Source organism: Phoca vitulina, unplaced genomic scaffold (genome assembly GCF_004348235.1).
Source record: "Phoca vitulina isolate PV1807 unplaced genomic scaffold, GSC_HSeal_1.0 scaffold10, whole genome shotgun sequence".
NCBI classification, from domain to species: domain Eukaryota; kingdom Metazoa; phylum Chordata; class Mammalia; order Carnivora; family Phocidae; genus Phoca; species Phoca vitulina.
Genome location: NW_022589713.1, coordinates 40,963,730 through 40,985,626, shown reverse-complemented (window position 1 = coordinate 40,985,626; position 21,897 = coordinate 40,963,730). Strand labels below are relative to the sequence as shown.

The 21,897-nt window shown below is 42.6% G+C and overlaps 1 protein-coding gene across 3 annotated transcripts in view; it reads left to right on the top strand.

Annotated features, from left to right (window-relative positions):
- OSBPL10 (oxysterol binding protein like 10) overlaps positions 1-21,897 on the top strand; it is a 307,285-nt gene that overhangs the window by 104,207 nt on the left and 181,181 nt on the right. For all 3 annotated transcript variants that reach the window (XM_032408850.1, XM_032408852.1, XM_032408851.1), the window contains exons 2-3: positions 2,774-2,949; positions 6,087-6,166. In XM_032408850.1, the coding sequence (XP_032264741.1) occupies positions 2,774-2,949; positions 6,087-6,166 (256 nt within the window). The remainder of the gene's footprint in view (positions 1-2,773; positions 2,950-6,086; positions 6,167-21,897) is intronic.

Here is a 21,897-nt window from a genome sequence, read left to right as displayed (position 1 = left end):
GAGCTTTAATCTGGAATAGTCCTGTCTGTGACGCATTTCTGTGTCTTGATTTATCCATGCTAATAATGAAAAGCAGAAGTCTATCTTTATTATCCTGGCCTAAGGTATGGGAGGGAAGGAGACGGGTAAGATAGATAAACAATCTTGGCCAGAATGTTAAAATAATTACGAGTGGAAGATTTCTTAGAGGAATTGGAGTTCTGGAGGACTGGGTCCTGGGGTTTCAGGCACCTGCTCTGTGGGAGGGGAGGGGGGTGGGCACCTCTGCTTCTGGGAAGGGAGCTTCCAGCTTGCTGGGTTAGCTCTGTTGGAACAGGAAGGCGGGGAGAATAAAGTTCCTAAGAGAGTCCAGGAGAGGTGACTTGAGAGGTGACTTGGAGAAAGGGCCAAGGGAGGACTGGCATGACAATCAAAGGGGAGTTTATGATTGCTGGAGCAAATCAAGCCTTGCCCTTGGATTGTGAGTTTCTTTGGGTCTCAGGATATCTGTAAATTGGGAATGACAATGTGTAACTCTTGGGTTGCTGTGAGAATGAATTAGATCAGAGGGTTATAAACGTTCTTGGTTCATGGTGCTTCTACTGTGAAGAAACCCCTAAGTTTCATTTATTAAATGGTTAGTTCCAAACAACTTCATACATATATATGTTTTAGCACCTTGGTATTTGAAAAAATAGTAATAATCATAAGTGGAAAAAAATCTGTTTAAATAATGCCAATTACTTATGAATGGGATGTATGCGCCTGCGGGCCCTGCGTGGCTTTCAAGCTTTGGAATCATATTGGGCATCACTGCCTTCTTTTCCTGTTCCACGTTGATGTTTGCTTCTTATCCCCGCACCTGCTGAAAACCCTACTTTGCAGAGATACGATGTTGTTCAAAGGAATGTAGTGCAATCTAACATTGAAACTGTGAAAACAAACTGAGTTAGTACGTGCACGGCGTCTGACCCGTGTTGAGTATTGCCGTATGTCCCTCAAAAACGTAAACTATTTTTTTTTTTAAGATTTTATTTATTTGACAGAGAGAGACACAGCGAGAGAAGGAACACAAGCAGGGGGAGTAGGAGAGGGAGAAGCAGGCTCCCAGCGGAGCAGGGAGCCCAATGCGGGGCTCGATCCCAGGACCCTGGGATCATGACCTGAGCCGAAGGCAGACGCCTAACGACTGAGCCACCCAGGCGCCACCAAACGTAAACTATTTTTGCAGTGCCTCTGTGAGTTCGCAGTAGTGACCCAGGAGCTTTGGTGCCTGGCTTGGAAACTGGAATTTGGTGGGATTCTCCCCCTGCCACCCCGGCTTCATTAATCCATTGAACAAAAGTTCACTGAGTATCAGTGAAGTGTCGGCACTGTGCTGGGCACTGGGAGGAGAACATACTTCTGCCTCCCAAGGGTGTAGAGTCTAGTGGGGAAACTAGATGTGGAATTAGAGGCTCCTGCAAGTATAGACTCCCATTGGGGCCGGGCCGGGCCGGGAAGGACAATTTCAAGGTGCTATGAGAGCTTGTGGGAGGAATAGTTGAGTATCAGGAAGTTTCTCAAGTTGGTGGTCCTTGAGTTGTTCCCGAAGGCTGAGAAGTTAACATGGCAAGAAGGCAAAGAAGCCATAGTCTAGGTGGCAGGAATAGCATTCTGGGCAGGTGTTTTTTGAACTGTGCTGAAGGACCCCCGCCCCCTCCCCTCAGTTCCATTGTGGTTGATCCATGACTAGTGTGTAGCTTGTACGTGCCATGTGTGTTTAATGAGACCGATCCTCTGATCACGCAGTCGGGTGTTGAAGCAAAGCCAAAATTGCAAAGCTGTTGTAGACTGGGAACAGTCTGTGGGCCACACTTGGAGTAACTGTTCCAGACAGGGAGGAACAGCATGAGCCAAGGTCCTGTGGTGTGGGAGACGACTTGGGGACTCTGAGGGTGGAGAGGAGAGGCTGGTGTGAGTGGAACAGAAAGCGAGAAGGTGGAAAAGTCAGCAGGGGCTGTAGTGAGCCTCTGGGCCTCAGGAAGAACTTGAGTCTCAGATGAAGACCTTTTCTTCCTGGTGGAGAAGGGGAGTTTGTTGGGGTGACTTCCTAGGTGATAGGTTGAGCGTATAAACAGGCCAGATGTGTGGCTACAAAGACCTGTTTGAGTGATTTAGGCAACTTGCAGCCCCTCTGCTTTTACCTTGCAACGGCATTGTGGCCTCCCAGAGTAGAGTGAGTTCTCGAAGGGCCTGCTGGAGCGTGCCAGGTGGCTGTGTGAGCACGCCCAGTTCCCTGACCAGTGACCCCTGGAGTTCGGGCTCCTTAGGGTTACCCATGCCACCGGCAGAAAGCTCAGGGCCCAGCTTGCTGTTCCCTGGGTGTAAAACGACCTCTCTTAGAGGCTTAGAAGGTCCAGCTGTTCCTGTGAAGTCCTACGGAGTGTGTCACCTGAGGCTGTGTCCCAATGCATCTGCTTGCCTTTTTTGGGGGGGCGGGGGGAAGGGGGTCATTTGGAGGCTTACTGTGATCTCCATGGGCACCAGGCAAGGTAATGGGCCTTGCACCAAATCCGGAATGGACTTAGCCTGTGCCTAGCCTAGTGGCCCCTTATAAGTACCATTCTGGCTTAAGAACCCAGGACTCTCCCCTTACTCATGGGCTGACTTCTGTGGGGCGCCCGGGAGGGACTTGGGGTTTCCACCTTCCTGAATTGAGAGCCTTGGTGTTGATTTAAGGATTACTTTCCCCCTTTGCTGTGAGGAGTGGGCTGGAGAAGGAGGAATGATGCACTGTGGTTTCTCTGCACAGGTACTTTGTGCTGGATTTTGAGGCTGGCATCCTGCAGTATTTTGTGAATGAGCAAAGCAAACACCAGAAGCCTCGGGGAGCCCTGTCTCTGTCTGGAGCCATAGTGTCCCTGAGTGACGAAGTTCCCCACATGCTGGTGGTGTACTCCGCTAACGGAGAGATGTATAAGCTGAGAGGTATGTTCTGCTAACTCTTCAGATGGGTCTCAGGGGCTGCACTCCTAGTTACCATGGTGACGGCTCTCCTGGGTGTTTTTTTTTTTTTTTTTAATCACCTTTAACAATTTGCTGTGTTTGACGACTCCGTGGTGACAGACAGACAGACACTCCTCTCTTAAGCCTGGGGCAGGGAGACGGAGCTGGCATTGGGAATTGCTTGTCCCGAATAACTGAGGAATTAAGGACAGATGAAAGGGGAGTGACAGTAAAGCCAGCCCAGCTTTCGGATTTCAGATTTTTCATATCAGCTCAGTGTATATTTTCTTGGACTTTACAGTATGAATCTTCACTACAATCCCCTGCGTGGCTAGGCTGTGAGGACAAAACAAACATTTCAAGGGTCAGCGCGCCTCTCCTCTGCCCCCCCCCCCCCCCCCCCGAGTTTCTCTAGAACCATCTCTTAGTAAAGGCCCCCTTCACTTATATTGTATTTATTCTGGTGTAGTATTAGAGCCTGGTAAGGAAGCCATCTGTTTGGTGTGGAGTTAATTTTTTTGTCTTGCTTTTTTCCCCTTCTCTTTGCTTCTTGAGAACTGAGGCCTGCTCAGCATCCTCCTGGAGGATAAATCCCCAGGAAGCCCCGCACTGAGCCATGGCTATAGGTCCTGCCACCCCCAAGGCACGTCCATCGTACAGGTCTTTAGCAATGCCAGACCCGACTGGAGCAGTATAATTGGATTGCTAGATCATTCTTCCATCGTTCCATTGCAGTTGCATTGCCAGAAAAATTGTCAGTTTTCTTCAATGAAATAACAAAAACAACAATCCAGATGCCCATGTTGGTGTGTGTGTGCGTGCATGTACGCGCACACACACTGAGTCAGTGTTATTAAGGTCTGAGGAAGGGTAGGACTTGTATGTATTGAGTGTTGGGGGTTGGTTGAGAATTCTGCCTTCCTACATTTTTCTTTGCCCAAGGAAGGGCTCAGTACAAAGAAAAGGCCCGTTGTGTCTCTCCTGGACCCCAAAGAACTGACAGTGAGAGATCAGCCTCTGCAAAGCCAGACTGAGGGCCCAGCCTCCTTGCCTCTGAGTCCAATTTTCATCGTTCCACCTACAAGCTTTACTGCCAAGAGATGGAATAAGCTAATGTTTCTTTACTATCGATATACAAGTCATATTTCAGAATCTATAAAACAACCCGGAAACCTATGAAATAAAAATGCCTATCATTGAAAAAAGTTTTTCAGTTTTTGGAAACATGGGAAGATTCATGTTCTCTTTGGAGATTCATGCGGTGTGTGTTCCAGCTGGCTAGATTTATATGGTCCTTGCTTTCGTTTTGTTGTTTATTGCTTAACAAATTGTTCAGGCAGAAACAAAAGCAGGTGAAAAACTTAATGGCACTCCCCCCCGAGGCCCCCCACCTGTGGTTTATAAAATGACACAAACCCACACAAATGAAAAAACCCAACTAATAGGACAATTGAGCCATCTCATTTTTGCCTTTTAAGAGTTGATACTATTCTCGGGATTACTAAACCCCAGGGGTTGGTTTGTTTTTTTTTAAGGGTAGCTTTAATAACAAATACAAAAGTTTTATTATCTGCGTGACATTATCGCAAGGGCTAAATTTAGCGTAAAGTTAGGAACTGCAGAAAAGGTGGGATAAATTTCTGCAGATATATGGCTGGTCCTTGGCTCATCCCAAGAGAATCTGGGTGTTGGTTTTCTCACTGCACATCTCACCTACATGTAGAACTGAATGAGTCTTGATGTCAGTAGATGCAAGGCTTCTGAGAATGTTTTTGGTGCAGAGCCTTTGAATGGGACTACCATAACCTGGCAGTTCTTCACTTTTCCCAGGGAAAAAGGCTCTAGTTTCTGCAGAATCCTTTGGAAGTCAAAGTCACCTGATCTTACGCTGGTCTGCCACTCCAGATTTGTTCACCCGAAAGTTCAAGCTGAAGTTGAGTTGTATTGACAGACAACACTGAGGCCCATTTTTGTAAACAATTATAACTTCCAGGGGAATCTTTGTTTCCTGCCTAGTCAACATTCATGCAGTTAAAGTTATAGTAAACTATTTATGCAGTTAGTTATGCAGTGAAATTGATGACTTAGATTTTATTAGAACCTGTTATGTATCCATGATAGTTTAAGAAAATAATGTGATGTATTTGAGAGATGGGAGTGTAGATGGAAGATAATGACCATACATTTGGCTTGTATTTTAATGTCTCTTTGGAGGAAATTTGAAGACCTCTAAAGCAGCATTTGGAATATTGTTCTGTCCAATCATAACATGAATCATCGAGGACACATGTTAAAATAATTCAATTGCATGTTTATTTTGTAGATGCTAGTAAGTCCACAGTACAATTCTGGAAATGCCCAAAGGCCCTGAAAAACTATACTTTGAGCCTCTTTATTTGCCACACGTGTAGAGGTGCTTAAAAAATAATCATGTTTTACCTTCCTTGCTTTTTATTTTTATTTTATTTTTTTAAGGGTTTATTTATTTATAAGAGAGAGTTGGGGAGAGGGGGTAGAGGGAGATGGAAAGGGAGAGAGAATCTCCAGCAGCGTCCCTGCTGAGTGCAGGGCCCCACGTGGGGCTCGATCTCAGGGTCCTGCACCACTCGGGAGCCCCCCTGCTGCCTTTTTAAAAAAGTAGAAATGATGGGGCTCCTGAGTGGCTCAGTAGGTTAAGCAGCTGCCTTTGGCTCAGGTCATGGTCTCCAGGTCCTGGGTCCTGCTCAGTGGGAAGCCTGCTTCTCCTTCTCCCTCTGTTTCCTGGCTTGTGTTCTCACTCTTTCTCTGTCTAATAAATAAATAAAATCATTAAAAAAAAAAAGTAGAAATGACTTTTTTCAGAGGAGGTTAAAAAAGAAGGGCAAAAATTGTTCTTATAACAGACATTTCAGAGTATGTTTTTAATGTGGTTTAAGAGGGAATTTTCTGTTGAGATTTAGTGTAATTTGTTTTTGTGTGTGTAAACACAGGCTGCTTGAGAATATTGCGATCTGCCTTTGTTTTCCCCTTTGTTCTCTCTCTACCTCACTCCCTGGGCCCCCCACCCCCATTTGTGGGTGTAGAAATAGGTTAGATATGTTTTGAAACCATCTCTGCAAGCGTTTCTTTCTCTATTTTAGCTGCCGATGCAAAGGAGAAACAGTTTTGGGTGACTCAGCTTCGAGCTTGTGCCAAATACCACATGGAAACAAGTTCTAAGGTAAGTAACCACGGGGAAGCAAGGAGACATTGGAGTAATTTGGAGAGCTACCCTTCAGCCCAATTATCTGTTTCTTTGGGGAGGCTGTTTTTCCTGTCATTTTTGAAGTTATCCACTGTATTGGAATTCATATTGCCCTGCTGCATTGAAATCTAAAACCAAGAGGAAAGTAGGAGGATTAGCTTGTAGGTAGAATGAAGAGGCCTGCAGACACCTCATTGGAACTGATTCTGGGAAGACCCTTCTATGACTTCACGTGTTGTCAATTTAGGCTGCTGTTCATGTCTGTTGAGAAACTTGAGTGGATGATTTCACTGTGGAAGCAAAGGGAATCCGATTTACTGTTCATGGAGACTAGTTGTCATCTGTGATCCTTAAATAAAACATAGACCCCAAATTGATGAAATATCCTGCAGGGAACTTCAGCATTCCAAGTATAGAAATGTTCTCAGGTAATTTGGCATCTAAGTTATGAATTCTTTTTTCCTCAGGATTCGGTAGGAGGTCTTAGATCAGATACGTGGGAGATAGGAGGTAGGCATTTTCATGGATTATTCGGAGGATTTCCTAGCATTAGAATACGGGAAATAATTGCAAAGTAAATTTATTCAGGGCAATAAATATTTGTTGAAATCAATGCTCAAAGGACTTATATCATTAATTCCAATTTAAGTACGGTACCCGATTGGAGTGTTTTTCCACATTCTATGCATCCGGTGGAAAGACCCATATATGAAACTTCTGGGGGCGCCTGGGTGGCTCAGTCAGTTAAGCGTCTGCCTTCGGCTCAGGTCATGATCCCGGGGTCCTGGGATCGAGCCCCACATTGGGCTCCCTGCTCGGCGGGGAGTCTGCTTCTCCGTCTCCCTCTGCCTGCTACTCTATCTACTTGTGCTCTCTCTCTGTCTGTCAAATAAATAAATAAAATCTTTAAAAAAGAAAAAAAGAAAAAAAAAAGAAACTTCTGATGATTTTAATCCTATAGCCAGTCAGCTGTCTTGCTCAAGGCCATGGGAAATGCCTGGCTTAGGTATACCTCCCTGTTAACACTGCCTCCAGGTACGATCTGAACCGATTTCTTCATAATGATCTTGTTCACTGTTAATTTTTTTTTCTTTTATGAGACCTCTTTTCCTTGACTTGCTTACTACTGTTTTGCTCTCACCCCTTTTGACTTCCCCACACAGAATCTGGGTTTACCATAGGTAGGGCCCTACTTCTAAAGCTTTTTTCTCTTTGCCTTGCTTTGTTTTCTAGGAATTATGGTAGGAGTTCTGGACATTTCATCAGTATTTTATAAACTCCTAGGCAGGGCAGTTAAAATTTTTCTTTTTATATGTATCTTTTTACTTTTTTATAAAACAGAACAGAAGGGCCTAAAATAAAAAGGACAGATCTCCCAACATGGTAATGTATGCTCATTAGAGATAATTGCACTTGACAGTTCTTGTACATCATTCAAGTAGATTTAGGCATGTGTTAGGATGTATGTATATGTGTGTTTGTGTTTTTTACACGGATGGGATCTTTTCATGCATACAGTCCCCCCCCCCCTTTTAAAAGGTATTTTGGAGGTCTTTTAGATATATGGGATCTAATAATGGATGTCTGCTTTATTTAAGTCCTCTATTGACAGACATTTAGGTTGTTTGACATAATGCTAGAGTGAACATCTTTGTATATATATCTTTTTGTGCCTCTAGGTGTACATAGAAAGTTATATCATTGGACTTGTAGGTCACAGACTCTGTGTCTGCTATATTTTCCTAGACATTGCTAAATTGTCTTCTAAAAAAAATTCTCCTAATTTGTTCTGCTACCAATTTTGTGTGTAAAGATGCATTTCCCCCTCTAACGGTGGCTCTTCTAATGTTCAGCTTTTGATAGTCTCATGGATAAAAAATTAATCCCCCGTGATTTTCATTTTCACTTCTAAAGTCATGACCGGGGTTGAGTATGTTTTCAAATGTTGATCGCCACATGTATTTCTTTGATGTGATCTGCCAATTTTTATCCTTTTTCTATTGAGTTCTTTTTTTCTCCTTGATTTGCACTTAGCTATATGTGAATTGAGCATATTTGTCCTTTGCCTGTTATTTGTATTATAGATGTTTTCTCCTGGTAGGTCACCTGTGTTTTGACTTGGGGTACATTTTTTGCTATGTAGGATATTTAATTTTTGCTGTCAAATTTATGAATATTTTCATTTTTGGCTTTTGGTATTACATCATGCTTAACAAAGGCTTCTTTGTTCTAAAATAATGAGATTTCCAGTGTTTTCCTCCAGTGAATTTATAGTTTAATTATTGTGTTTCAATCATTGGTTCATCTGGAATTTATTTTGGGTGTAAGAATTGAGGTCAGGAAACCAACTTGAAGTGCACTGATGTTTTAATGAATCACTGGAGACTGGGAAAGGTAAGGACCTCTTCATGGTAGTAAGAAATAGGAAGAGAATTTAAGGATTCTCTGAAGGAGAATTTGATTTACTGATGTGTTCTCTGGGTAGTTTTGAGAATACAGATTAACCTGTTAATGCAGAACCCAAATAAATAATAATTTAGATGGCAGGGCCTGTAGGATTTCCTATTTGAGACTGCAAGTGGAATTGCTGACCATCCCTCATTTATAGCATAGCTACTGTGATCCCCTAGGGAATAATGATTTTTACATTGTGAACAGACCCGGTTGTTCAGCAGAGGCGTTATGAAGTCCAAGGCCGCTTAGGCAAAAGCTAGTAGTGAAAATGAAGTTGGGCTTAACATGACTCTGATCCCAATGTCCAGTTAACTGTAGGGTGGCTATTTACTTTGCATCATGGCTATTAAGAATATATATGGAGCCTTCTCTTTACTCTGTTCTTCTCCTTCATGCTCAGTAGGTCAGATCCCTCTCCAGTAGATTCTAGAGAATATTCTCTCTCTGATTGCTTGGAAGTTTGTCTTTTTAAAAACTTTTTATTTAAAATCAAGTGTTCCCTGGAGCAAGTATGAGGCAGATGGGATGGTGCTATCATTCTAACTCCCCTTAGTGAGAACTGCAGGATAAGCATATTCATCGAGCCCACAGAGGGCTTCACTGAGGACCCGTCCAGCAGTTCTGAAACCCAGACCTGTCTCAGTCAGTACCCGAGGAGGTTTTCCCCAGTCTTGAAGTGAAATGAAAAAAACATTCCCTAAATGTGCCTGAAGTCAGCTTTAGTCAATATAAAGGATGGCTCTTTATTCAAAAATTACATTGCTTTGCTTTTTGAGGGTTAAAATACTCTTTTTATTGTAGAAGACACAGAGTATTTATGGACTCATTGATTGCCTTTTTTTTTTAAAATGTACGTTTATTGAGGTATAATTTACATAAAGTAAAATTCACCCCTTTTAAGTGTGAAGTTTGTTTTTTGATGGATGCATGCAATCATGTAACCATCACCACAATTATCATTCTGTCGCCCCCAAAAGTTCCCTCTCTACCCTGTTGTGGTTGATTCCCTCCCCCTCAGCTCCAGGCAAACACCCATCCATATTCTGTGTGTTTTGTTTCTTCTAGAGTGTTCTACAAACTGAATTATACAGCCTTTTGCATCAGACTTCTTTCACTTAGCATAATGCTTTTTTTTTTTTTTTTTTTACAGCCAAACTTCCTTCTTTTATTAGATTTTCGGTAAAAACACCAACCATGTCAGAATTTCCCAGGGTCCTGGGATCGAGCCCCGCATCGGGCTCCACAGGAAGCCTGCTTTTCCCTCTCCTACTTCCCCTGCTTGTGTTCCCTCTCTCGCTGTGTCTCTCTCTGTGAAATAAATAAATAAAATCTTTAAAAAAAAAGATTTCTAGACTCATTCCCAGATTAAAAAAAAAAAAAAGTACTGGTTTTTGAAACCTAAGCGTCTGGCTACCTAGTCAAGCCCTTGTGGTTTCCATGTGGGGAAGCACCAGCTGGGAGGGTGGTGGAGCCAAGGCTCGAGCTCAGGTCTCTGGTTTCCTGCTCCTACCTCACACATATCAGCCAGGGCTGCCCTCTTTCCCTCCATGGGTGATGAGGCCCCTTTCGGACAGTTTCTGCTTCTAGATGGACAGAAACTGCCAAAGACCGAGAATCCCCTTTTCTTGACGTCACTTAGGTTTATCCTGTGGCCTCTAGTTGTTATTCGAGGTGCAGCTGCAAGGGTGTGAGGTGGGTCTTCTAGGAAGACTAGAATCCTGACTTTCTCTGAAAACACAAACAACAAAACAAAACATCTTATTTTTAATGCAGTATAAAAATTTAGGCAGTGTAAAGCCCTGACTGGAAAAGGGTTAAGAGAGAGCTGTAGCGAACTGTCCTTGTGAGAATTTACTAGTGCATGACTTTGAAGTATCGAATGTAGGAGTGGGTGTCTAGTTTTTATCAAGTAGGTGGTGTTTAGTAACCCTTAGGATGGGGGCATAGTGGTGTTCTGGGGACCACGATAAGCACTGAGAAAGGAACTGTCTGTTGACAGAAGTAATGGCGTTTAATACCTTCTATGTGAGTGACCATCCCTCAGGATCATGCTACCCTTCACAGAGGTCCTGTCTCCATGTTGACAAATTAGAAAGCTGAGGCCAATGGAACCTCAATGATAGGCTCAGTGTCACGTAGCCATTAAGTGAGTGGATGGGAACGAGAGCCTGAGTTGCTAAACATGCCCCCTCCCCCTCATCCCTCCTCTTGGTTTCCTGGCAAGGAGCTGTGGGAAGGTTCGGGATGGTATTCCCCTGCCATGAACTTTATATTTTATAACATAGAGGGGACAGCTCTGAAAAGGACACCTGTAATGTTTATATACTCAAGGGACCCCTTCTCTGGTCTTTTAATAGATTCTGATTCCAGAACTCTTCAGTGAGTTGGCTTGAAAGTAACATTGGCCTTTTGCACTAATTTTTTTGTGATGTAAGCTCATAATGGTGAACACTTTTGGCAAGTTCCCATGAACCTTGAATGGAAAGTGTCTTCTGATGGAGTACATGCATGTTTCAGCTCAGGACATTCTAGTTTAGAAGAAATATTGTGGAGTACACAGAGAGAGGTCCTACATTTAAATACCCGCTGTGCTGATGATGTGTCAAGCAGAACTGCTCAGGTCACTTGTATTCTTTGTGATCCTCTGTCCTCATCTTTGAATGGTAACATCTGTCTCCTGAGGTGGTCCTAAGGCGCAAGAAAGGGAATGTAGGCAAAGACCAGTTGCCCACAGGAAGCACTCCAAGGAGTTAGGGGCTCAGTAGCTTGTGCTGATGTTTAGTAAGCCTGCTGCCTGGAAGTCCAGCATCTCAGCTGTTCTTAGTGCTTGGACCAAACCCTCAAGGAAAACAAGTATGCTGTTTCATCCCTTTGTGATTATGTGTCTGTTTTCACATAGGCCCTGTGATTTGCAAATAGCCATATCAGAGAACTCAGGGTCATTCAGAATTTGTGGAAGTCCATATTTGGGGGTAGGGAGTTGGAGACAATGAATAATGCTGTTTTCAAGTGACTTTGACCTGTGGGAAAGTGGGATAGTGAGGACAGTAGCCAAGTGATTAGAAAGCATTGAAGGACATTCAGATTTTGAAGATTTTAGTTTCTTTGGCTTTAATTGTGACCGAGTGAGAGAATTTTTTAAAGATTAAGCTTGATGGAGACACTGTTGTTTTCAATATTTTTTTTGATTTAAAATTTTTTTTTCCTCACCCTGGGGCGCCTGAGTGGCTCAGTTAGTTGGTTAAGCTTCTGCCTTTGGTTCGGGTCATGATCCCAGAGTCCTGGGATGGAGCCCCATGTCGGGCTTCCTGCTCAGCCTCTGCCCCTCCCCCTGCTTGTGCTGTCTCTCTCAAATAAATAAATAAAATGTTAAAAAAAAATTCTTTTTTCCTCATCCAGACATGGAAGCGTGGATTCACTTGAGACGGGCGGGGGTGACATGTGTCCTGAGTGAGGAGTTCACTGGTCTACTCCGTTAATTGAGCATTAGTACCTTCTCCCCTGACTTTCAACCCTAAAGGATAATGTGTGACTTGTGGTAGCAATTATCACTTTTTCAGCCAGTACACTATGGTGAGGTACAGCTTGGTCGTTCAAAAGCTTAATGGAGCTCACAGCTTCTCTTTTTGGCTCAGCTGGCCTCTTTCTGACCATATCCCATCCCTACCACAAACATAGTCTTGTTATGAATTCACTGCTGACAATTGTGAGCTTCCCCTCATAATGTAAGTAGCATTATTTTTTTAAATTATGAATATTATCTATACTCAATAGAAAGCATTCAGAAGATAGGGAAATCTAAGAAAGAAAAAATTGCCCCCAATCTCAGTCCCAGACCTCATCTCTGATGATACCATTTGGGTGTACAACCTTATACACACTTTTTTTTGTGTGGATAAAGAGAAAGAGTTACATGACTGCTTTTGTAGGGCCTTCCTTCCTGTCTCTTCACATGCATAGAAATCACACAAATTTGTTTTCGTGAGTGGCTTACCTTTCCCGTGAGGATGGACTGTAAGACCAGGCTTTGGCCACAGGCCTATTCTCTGTGTTGGGGTTGTTTTATCTTTAAAAGGACTGTGTGAGTGTTTTGCTGTTTCTTAGAGCATTTCTGGGGTCTACACTGTGTTTTACTTCTGGTCAGCTACCTGCCGTTTAGTCTTGGTCACTTCTTATCCCCTTGTTCCTTGTTCTGCTCTTGTTTAGTTCCAGAGGGGAAGTTGAGGAAATAAAGGTCCATCTTTATTGGTGTATTTACCCATCCAGCAACATGGAAAATGTAGAACTTTTTTTTTTAATCTATGGGGAAATTAGGTAAGAAAATGTAGAAATTTGAGGCTTTCGAAGTAGTTAACACTATTCATTGTATTTGAAATCCTTTCTCTGGGTTCTCAGGGACCCAGGCTTGCCTCCATCTTTGTATTTACTCCTTTGGGCTCTGGAGATCCCATTCCATCTGAATCCTCCCCTTGATCATGTGTCCCCTGAGAGCAAACACTGACTACACGTTCACTTAGGAAGTCGGTAGGTCCCAGGGAATCTGTCTGTGTCGAGCATTTGAAGACACTGTGGTCAGATCAGATTGGTGTGTGGTTAGGGCTCCTGGTCCTTGCAAGGTAATTCTAAATTAAAATGCAAATTTCAGGGTACAGTCTTTTATGCAGATTTGGTCATGGAGGAATATGATTGTCTAATACAGGATTTTAAATTCATTATAAGCCTTAGGAGGTCTTGGATGAGCAGCAAAAGCTGCTGGGTTTCAAGGAGTGTATATATAAATACTCATGCTGGAAGCTGCCCAAATCACAAGTATTTTTTTTTCCATCCCCTAAAATGATAGTTGGCATACCAACTCGTGTGAGCCTTTGGTCTGCGGTGTCTGGGAGGTGGATAGCCCCAAGAGTAGGTGGGCCAGCTCTTCTGAAGATAATGCCAGGTAAGGGCCTGCCCATGTTTTTGCACAACCAACAGCTTTCCCCTGACAGCGGACATCTGTCACCTGTGATATAGTTCCTAACTCCCATCCTCTGCTTTTGCCATGACATCTGGTACTCCCTAGTGATCTAGAGGTTCAGTTGGGGTTTGATGGGACATTGGACAATGAGAAGGGAGATGGGAGAGTGATGGGCTGGCCTGGTAAAGAGGCTGGTGCTGGTAAGAGCATGCTCTGCAGGTGCCTTCTGTCTTAAGGACAGTGTGCTTTGGGTCAAGAGGCCATACTGGTAAGGGGCCAGAGAACACGGCCTTGGGGACATTCCGAGACCTTCTCTAGGGAGGCATGGGGGATGTGTGGACTACTTCTGGGGAATTAGAAGGCTTGTCTGTTGAGGGGAGGTTTGAGAGGGGAATTCTGACTGAATGTTAAATCCACGGCCCAGTGTGAAGAGTGAGAAGATTTGGAGCCACTGTTCAGGGGTTTCTCCCGGCACTCTAGGTTTCTGAAGGCGGAAGACTGTAACTTCCCTGACTCTCTGCCACCCTGGGGCGTGAGCCAAAGGGCTTTGGCGAGGTGCTTTCATATCTTGGTTAGGGTGCATCACAACAGGAAGCACGTGCTTGCTGAGACGAACCCAATGACAGCTGTAGAATCTGACCCCATGTGGCCACAAGGGACGTCAGATGCCATCGAGTCCAGCATCCCAGCCCCACCTCCTCTCACTATTTGAGCAAAAATGCTACCAAAATATTCAAATAATGAGGTCATATGAGTTGATTCTCCTCAAAACAGTAGCCAATTTTAGTCACCCAGAGAAGGCACTGCTGGTAACTCACTGATGACATGCTAAGAATTTTGGGGGTAATCTGACAAATGACATTGGTTTGGGGCCTCTGAGAACAACTTAGAATAACTCAGAAGTAATAGAGTGATTAGAAAGTGCTAAGAGATTCCAAACTCCCTTTGTTCTACTTGTCTAAAGAACAATAGAGGTAAGAAATAAGTTATGACAAGAGGTAGGTTCTAAAACTGTGCTAACGTGGAGGCCTCTAGCCACATGAGGCTTTTTAAATTTAAATTACAGTTGACCCTTGAACAATGCAGGGGTTGGGGTGGTGACCACCCCACTTCCTGCGCAGTCAAAAAAATGCACTTACAACTTTTGACTGTCCCCAAACTTAACTACTGATAGCCTGTTGACCAGAAGCCTTATCTTAACATAAACTGTTGACTAACACATATTTTGTGAGTTATGTGTTATATACTGTATTCTTACCATAAAGTAAGCTAGAGAAAAGAAAATGTTAAAATTGTAAGGATGAGAAAATACAGCATTGTACTGTATTTATTGAGAAAAATCTACGTATAAGTGGATCCTGCACAATTCAAACCCATGTTGTCAAGGGTCAACTGTAACTGAAATTAAATTTTAAAATTCAGTTCTTCAGTTGCACTTAGCTCAGTAGTCACATCTGGCTGATGGCTGCCATATTGATACAGATACAGAACACTTCCATCATCACAGAAAGTTCTGATGGTTTCTGAGGAGGGAACTTACCAATGTCTAGTCTAATCTCTAATTGTGCTATGGACTTTTTTTTTTTTTAATCTAAAAGGTATGAATGGTGTCTCCCCCTGCCCCCCAAACTTCTGTCCTTCCTTGCTGTGCTTCCTCTCAGGAGTTCTGGTCTGCTCCATGGCCTTGGCATTGAATATCTTGATCACTCGCTTCTCCGGTCATGTTGTCTGTGCATCAGGAACATCCGTCTTCCTTGTGTGAAGGCAGGAGCTCATGTTCTCTTGAGGGCAGATTCTCTACATGCTCCCCCCTCAACTGCAGCTGTTTAAGAACCTCTAGTATGAGCTTCTGTGAGGAGCACAGGAGGGAGGGAGGGTTGTTGACGATGTTACCCCTTGGCTCCAACAGCCTTCAATAGAAGCCTACTTCCCGAGACAAGGTCTCGAACTTTGGATGCCCAGCATGTGTCAGGTGCAGTTTCTTTCCCTCTACCTCATGCACTTAGTGTTCTAGACAAGCAGGTCCCCGGCACACTGTGTATCATCACGCTTCCTTGCCTTTGTTCATGAGGATTCCTCTGCTGGGATGGGTTCCCCGCTTCATTCTTCATGTGGCAAATACCCATGTGGTCCTCAAGGCTGATATGCTTCTGGGATGCCTTCCTGACCTGCCTGGTCAGAGTGGATCTTCTCTCTTCTGTGTTCCTGTTTATACCAACACTCACCTGTAAACACATCCCTTCTCACAAGGGTGTGTGTGTGTGTGTGTGTGTGTATGCATGTGTGTGCACATGCACCCTCATGATTGACAGTGTGTCCTTAAGATCCTGGACTGCAGGGAAGTCATAGCTGTATCTTCATACCTGCCACCATCCTGACATGATGGTGGAGATCAACCACTTAGTGCATTTTAAATGTCCACCCTCCTTCCTCCTTCCTCACTCCATTAGGGACAGTAGTAGTAGTGGTGGTGGTGGTGTAGGGTTGGATTTGGGTTCTTTAAAAAACTATATCCAAGTTGTCATATTTTCCTAGAATACTATATTTTGTATTAGATCAAATGTTTGCGGATTTTTTAATGTAAGAGAGCTATTAGTATCTAACAGATGAAAATCAATCCAGAGTAACATTCAAGCTAAATGTATCTTAATTCTTTTAAGAGAGAAGAAAATAACAATCATAAGGAACACATTTTTTGAGAAAAGAAAATAATAAATGGCATCGATCAACACATGTCTATGTGGAAAGTCCTGTGAGAAGAACTTTTCTGGGATTATCTTTTTTTTTTTTTTTAAAGATTTATTTATTTATTAGAGGGGGGTGGGGAGAGGGAGAGAGAATCTCAAGCAGACTCCCTGTTGAGTGCAGGGCCTGATGGAGGGCTCGATCCCATGACCCTGAGATCATGACCTGAGCCAAAATCAAGAGTCAGATGCTCAACTGACTGAGCCATCCAGGCACCCCTCTTGGATTATCTTATGTATTTCTCACAACAGTCCTATGAGGCAGCTACTACTATTACCCCATTTTAATAGGCAAGGATGCTAAGGCACAGAGAAGGTAAGTAATCTACCTGCCCAAGGTCACACAGCTGGCGGATGACTGCCATCTTTTTTTCCAAAAAATTTGAGATCCAATTCACATACCATTAAATTACCTTTTTAAAGTATACAATTCAGTAGTTTTTAGTGTATTTACAAAGTTGTGTAACCATCACTACTAATTCATTCCAGACTGTTTTATTACCCCCAAAAGAAAGCCTCTGTTTCCATTAGCAGTCACTCCTCATTGCCCACCCACCCTCTCTCCCCAGCTCCTGGCAACCGCTAACCACTGTCTCTAAGGATTTGCCTATTCTGGACATTCCATGTAAATGGAATCCTATACTATGGCCTTTTGTGTCTGGCTTATTTCACTTAGCATATTATTTTCAAGGTTCCTTCATGTTGTAGCTCTAATCAATACTTCATTCCTTTTTATGGATGAATAATATTCCATCATATGGACATGCCAGATTTTTCAATCCATTCATTCATTAATTGATAGATAACTGGCTTGCTTTCACTTTTTGGCTGTTATGAATAATGCTACTATAACACCTGTGTACAAGTTTTTGTGTGAATATCTATTCTCAGTTCTTTGGGGTATATGTCTAAAAATAGAACTGCTAGGTCGTATGGTAACTCTGTTCAACTTTCTGAGAAACAGCCAAACTGTTTTCCAAAGCAGCTGTACCATTTTCTGTTTCTACTGGCAGTGTATGAAGATTCTGATTTTACTGCATCCTTGTCAATACTATATTGTCTGTCTTTTCTATGATGGCCATCCTAGTGGGTATGAAGTGGTAGCTCACTGTGGTTTTGATTTGCATTTCCTGAATGACTAATGATGTTGAACATCTCTTCATGTACGTACTTCTTGGCCATTTATATATCATTTTTGGAGAAATGTCTATTTAAATTGTTTGTCATTTTTTATTTTTACTTTTTAATTGTTGTGTTAACAGTTTTTTTTTTAAGATTATTTGAGAGAGAGAGAGAAAGGGGGGAGGGGCAGAAGGAGAGAGGGAGAGAGAATCTCAAGCAGACTCCCTGCTGAGCATGGAGCTCAACTTGGGGCTCGATTGCAAGACCCTAAGATCATGACCTGGGCTGGAATCAATTAACTGAGCCACCCAGGCACCCTAACAGTTCTTTATATGTTCTAGACACTAGACCCTTATCAGATACAGGATTTTCAAATATTTTCTCCAATTCTATGGCTTTTCTTCACTTTTCTCACCTTTTTTGACATAAGTACAATTTTTTAGAACAAGTAGAGCATCTGGTATTGTGGATGGAGTAAGGAATTGGATTCAGAGGACTTGGTTTCTGGCTATTTAGGATATTTACAAGCAATTAACTAGTCTTGGAGTCTCAAGTAACCTAATATCTCTTAGCCTCAGTTTCCATGTCTATAAACTGGGTAAAATAATGGCATCAACCACACAGGGTAGTCTTTAGAATTAAATGACATTAAGCACTTCACAAATATCAGTTCTTTCTATAACATGAACTCATCCAGCTCTGCTATATCTCTGACAGGTAACCCTTGTTGAGCTGGGTTCCACCTGAAGATGGATCATGTGGGAGTAGCTAAGACCCTCCCCTAAAACCAAATTTTAATGACTCTCCCCTGCAAAGGTTTGGTAGACTACTCAAATGATCATATTCCTCATGCATCAGAAAACTCTGGTAGAATCCAGACGTAGCCAGTTTGGCTTTGTTGATATTGTGTGGTCTTGTGGTGAGTGGCTGCTCTTGCTTTCCGTGTGGCCATGGGGTGGACCGTATGGGGTTCACAACTAGCCCTGCAGTGCTACCTGTAGGGTCAAGGCTCTCTCCGTGCCCCATGTGTGAATGGAGGCAAGAATCGTTGGTAAGAAGATGGAATTATGGGTTGTGGGTAGGATGAAATGAGATCACATCTGTTGCATGTGTACCATAGTGCCCAATGCTGAGTTAGTTTCCATAAGAGGTGTTGGGTTGATGGGGTGTGGGGGAGAACCCTGCCAAGTGATCACCCTGGGGAATGGTTATTACCAGACTGACCAAGACTGGAAACTGCACATATTGCGAAATGGGCTATTTCTGATAAATGAGTTACTAAAATAATCAGAAGAGAAAACTTTAAAACAATTTAAACAACTAAACATTAAAATTGATGAGAAGTTCAAAAAAATGGGTGGTTGGGGTGGGGTGGGGAAAGTGTATCATTATGGAACCAATCAGCCACTCAAACCAAAAAACAGGAGAGATCTACATACACGCTTGAGCTCTCTCTCATACACACATATTTACACTCCCAGTGTTTGGAAGGACAAGCAAGCTAGTAACAGTGGTTGCCCCAGGTGAGGTGGGACTGGGGATTTAGGGTTGAAAGAAAGTAGAGATTTAGGTGTACCCTTTTGATACTATTGGAAATTTTCACATTGTACTTTGATTTAATTACATGTATAATTGACGTAGTTGTTCAAATGGTTAAAATTTAAATTTACAAAAAAAAATGGTTTCTTTGGGGCTCCTGGGTGGCTCAGTCATTAAGTGTCTGCCTTCGGCTCAGGTCATGATCCCAGGGTCCTGGGATCGAGTCCCGCATCGGGCTCCCTGCTCGCCGGGAAGCCTGCTTCTCCCTCTCCCACTCCCCCTGCTTGTGCTCCCTCTCTCGCTGTGTCTCTCTGTGTCAAATAAATAAATAAAATCTTTAAAAAAAAAATTGTTTCTTTAAGTGGAGCCAAGGCTATTTTGCTAAGTGCTGTGCTGTCTTAGGCCCCTCAAGTTCGTCCTTTTATCTTCAGGGAGAAGCTCTTCATGGGGCAGTGACTGATAAACCTGCTGTTCATTATATCCCTCACTTGAAAGTCTTAAAACCAAATGCCTTGAAGATATTCAATAATTCCAAATTCCTGCCAATTTAGATTAGGCTTCCATTCTTGTTACTCAGAATTGATTTTACTTGATATGGGTTGAAGTGTTTAAACTTTAATGCTCTTTGGGGCAAGTGTTCCTTTCTCGCCTTTTATTTGAATTAAACAGAATTTAATGATGAACGTGGAGTTGCCTCTAACTCAGCCGAAGCCTTTGGTGTTGGGGCAGTTGGCTGAGTAGTAGAGTTAGCTCTTGTCCTGTGTCCTGTGAGCAGAGCTTCTCCATTTGCAGATGGCAGTGAGGTAAATGCTACTGGACATGGAACCCCTCAATGCTCCCTACCTGAAAACATTTTTAGAAATCACAGGGGTCTTGGGGCGCCTGGGTGGCTTAGTCAGTTAAGCATCTGCCTTCACTTCAGGTCATGATCCTGGGGTCCTGGGATTGAGCCCCACATCAGGCTCCTTGCTCAGCGGGGAGTCTGCTTCTGCCCCTACCTCCGCCCCTCCCCCTGCTCGTGCACACACTCTCTCCCTCCATCTCAAATAATTTCTTAAAAAAAAAAAAAAAGAAATCACAGGGGTCTCAAAAAACTCGTACAGCTTACTGTATAATATACTAGCCGATTTAATATTTTAGAAGTATTTTATTATCTTTCCCCAAATTGTTGGGTAAAAAGCAAGATGAATTGGATCTCCCATTGAGACCCTGAGGAATAAAGTGCCTCAAGTTGAAAAGCAAAGTATCTTGGGGCTACTACTATCTGTTTTCCTAAGTAGCAAGTCTTTAGGGGGAATAGAATATGTAGGGTTGGGGCACGCCTGAGTGGCTCAGTCATTAAGCGTCTGCCTTCGGCTCAGGTCATGATCCCAGGGTCCTGGGATCGAGCCCCGCATTGGGCTCCCTGCTCAGCGGGAAGCCTGCTTCTCCCTCTCCCACTCCCCCATGCTTGTGTTTCCTCTCTCGCTGTCTCTGTCAAATAAATAAATAAAATCTTAAAAAAAAAAAAATGCAGTTTAAGCTTGATAAACTCTCAGTAAGTAAAGTTGGACAAGCTCATCTGAGGATTTACTCTTCCCTTGGCTCTATCTTCCCATTTTCTGCTGTTGGGCAATTTTACTTTCATGTTACATTAAGCTCGGAGCCATTTTTCTTCTAGAGTTTTTCACAGATAATTACCTTTTGGGTACTTAAAACTAAGTGTAAAACATCACCCTCCTAAACACACCATCAAGTTAAGTAAATAAAACACAATTTAAGAACAGCTTTTATTAAAACGATAAAATTTGGGGATTTTTTTATTGTCTTAATAAAGTGTAACAATTTTGCGTACCTTCTCAAGCATAATTTTAAAATTAGGCCGCCTGCCTTGCCCAAAAGGCAAGTATTAGTGCTGCCCAGGATGATGATTTAAGGTCAAGGGGACCTTTAGATTTAAAAAAAAAAATGCTGTTTTGATTCAGTTGAACTAATTCCACCGTTTATCTGTACTTAAATAGGGCTTTGTTCTAGAATAAATAATTTAGTTGCTGTTTTCTGCCTAGAATATTGGTGGATGATTTTATATAGATAGGCTTCTGTGGGAAGTTTTAATTTAAGGCAAGATAGACAACTCTTAGTCTGAGGACATTCCTGCACTGGACTTCATTGTAGACAATATGAAGGAGCACATCAAGGAACAGGGGATCCAGGTATATGGTTGGGGTCAGCTGTTGAGAGCGGGGTTGTTTGATCCCTCTTTTGCTGACACTGGGAGAGAGGCTTAGAAGGAGGTCAGTTTGGAAGGAGTATTCAGCAAATACTGAATGCTTACATTATCATGAGGGTATGGTAGTGGGCCATGGAGAGTAGCCACATGAAACTTACATTTTCCTGGGGAAGACCATCAACAAACAGATATGTGCTATGTATGCCTGGTAGTGCTAGGTTCCAAGAAGAAAAATAAAGCAAGGTCAGAGACTAGAAAATAGTGAGGATTTTAAGCTATTTCTACTCAAAAATCTACATGTATACTGCATTCTTAAAAATGGCAATATCCTAAAAGACCAAGAGGGCTGTGGAAATCTTGCAATGTGACCCTAAACTAGATCTGATTTTTGTACTGACAAAACTAGAACATGGACAGTGGATTGGATAAAGGTAGTTGATAACTATATTATGATTATGTAAGAAAATATCCTTGTTTTTAGGGAAGACATACCGAAGTAGTTAATACTTAAGGGTAAAAAGGCCATGATGTATGTAACTTACTCTCATGTGGTTTAGGAAAAAGTTATATTTATATTTATATATAATAAATATAGTTATATTTAATTATATTTATATATAATAATTATACTTATATGTGTGTGTATAGAGGGGGAAAGGAGAGAAGAGAGGGTACAAATGACAAA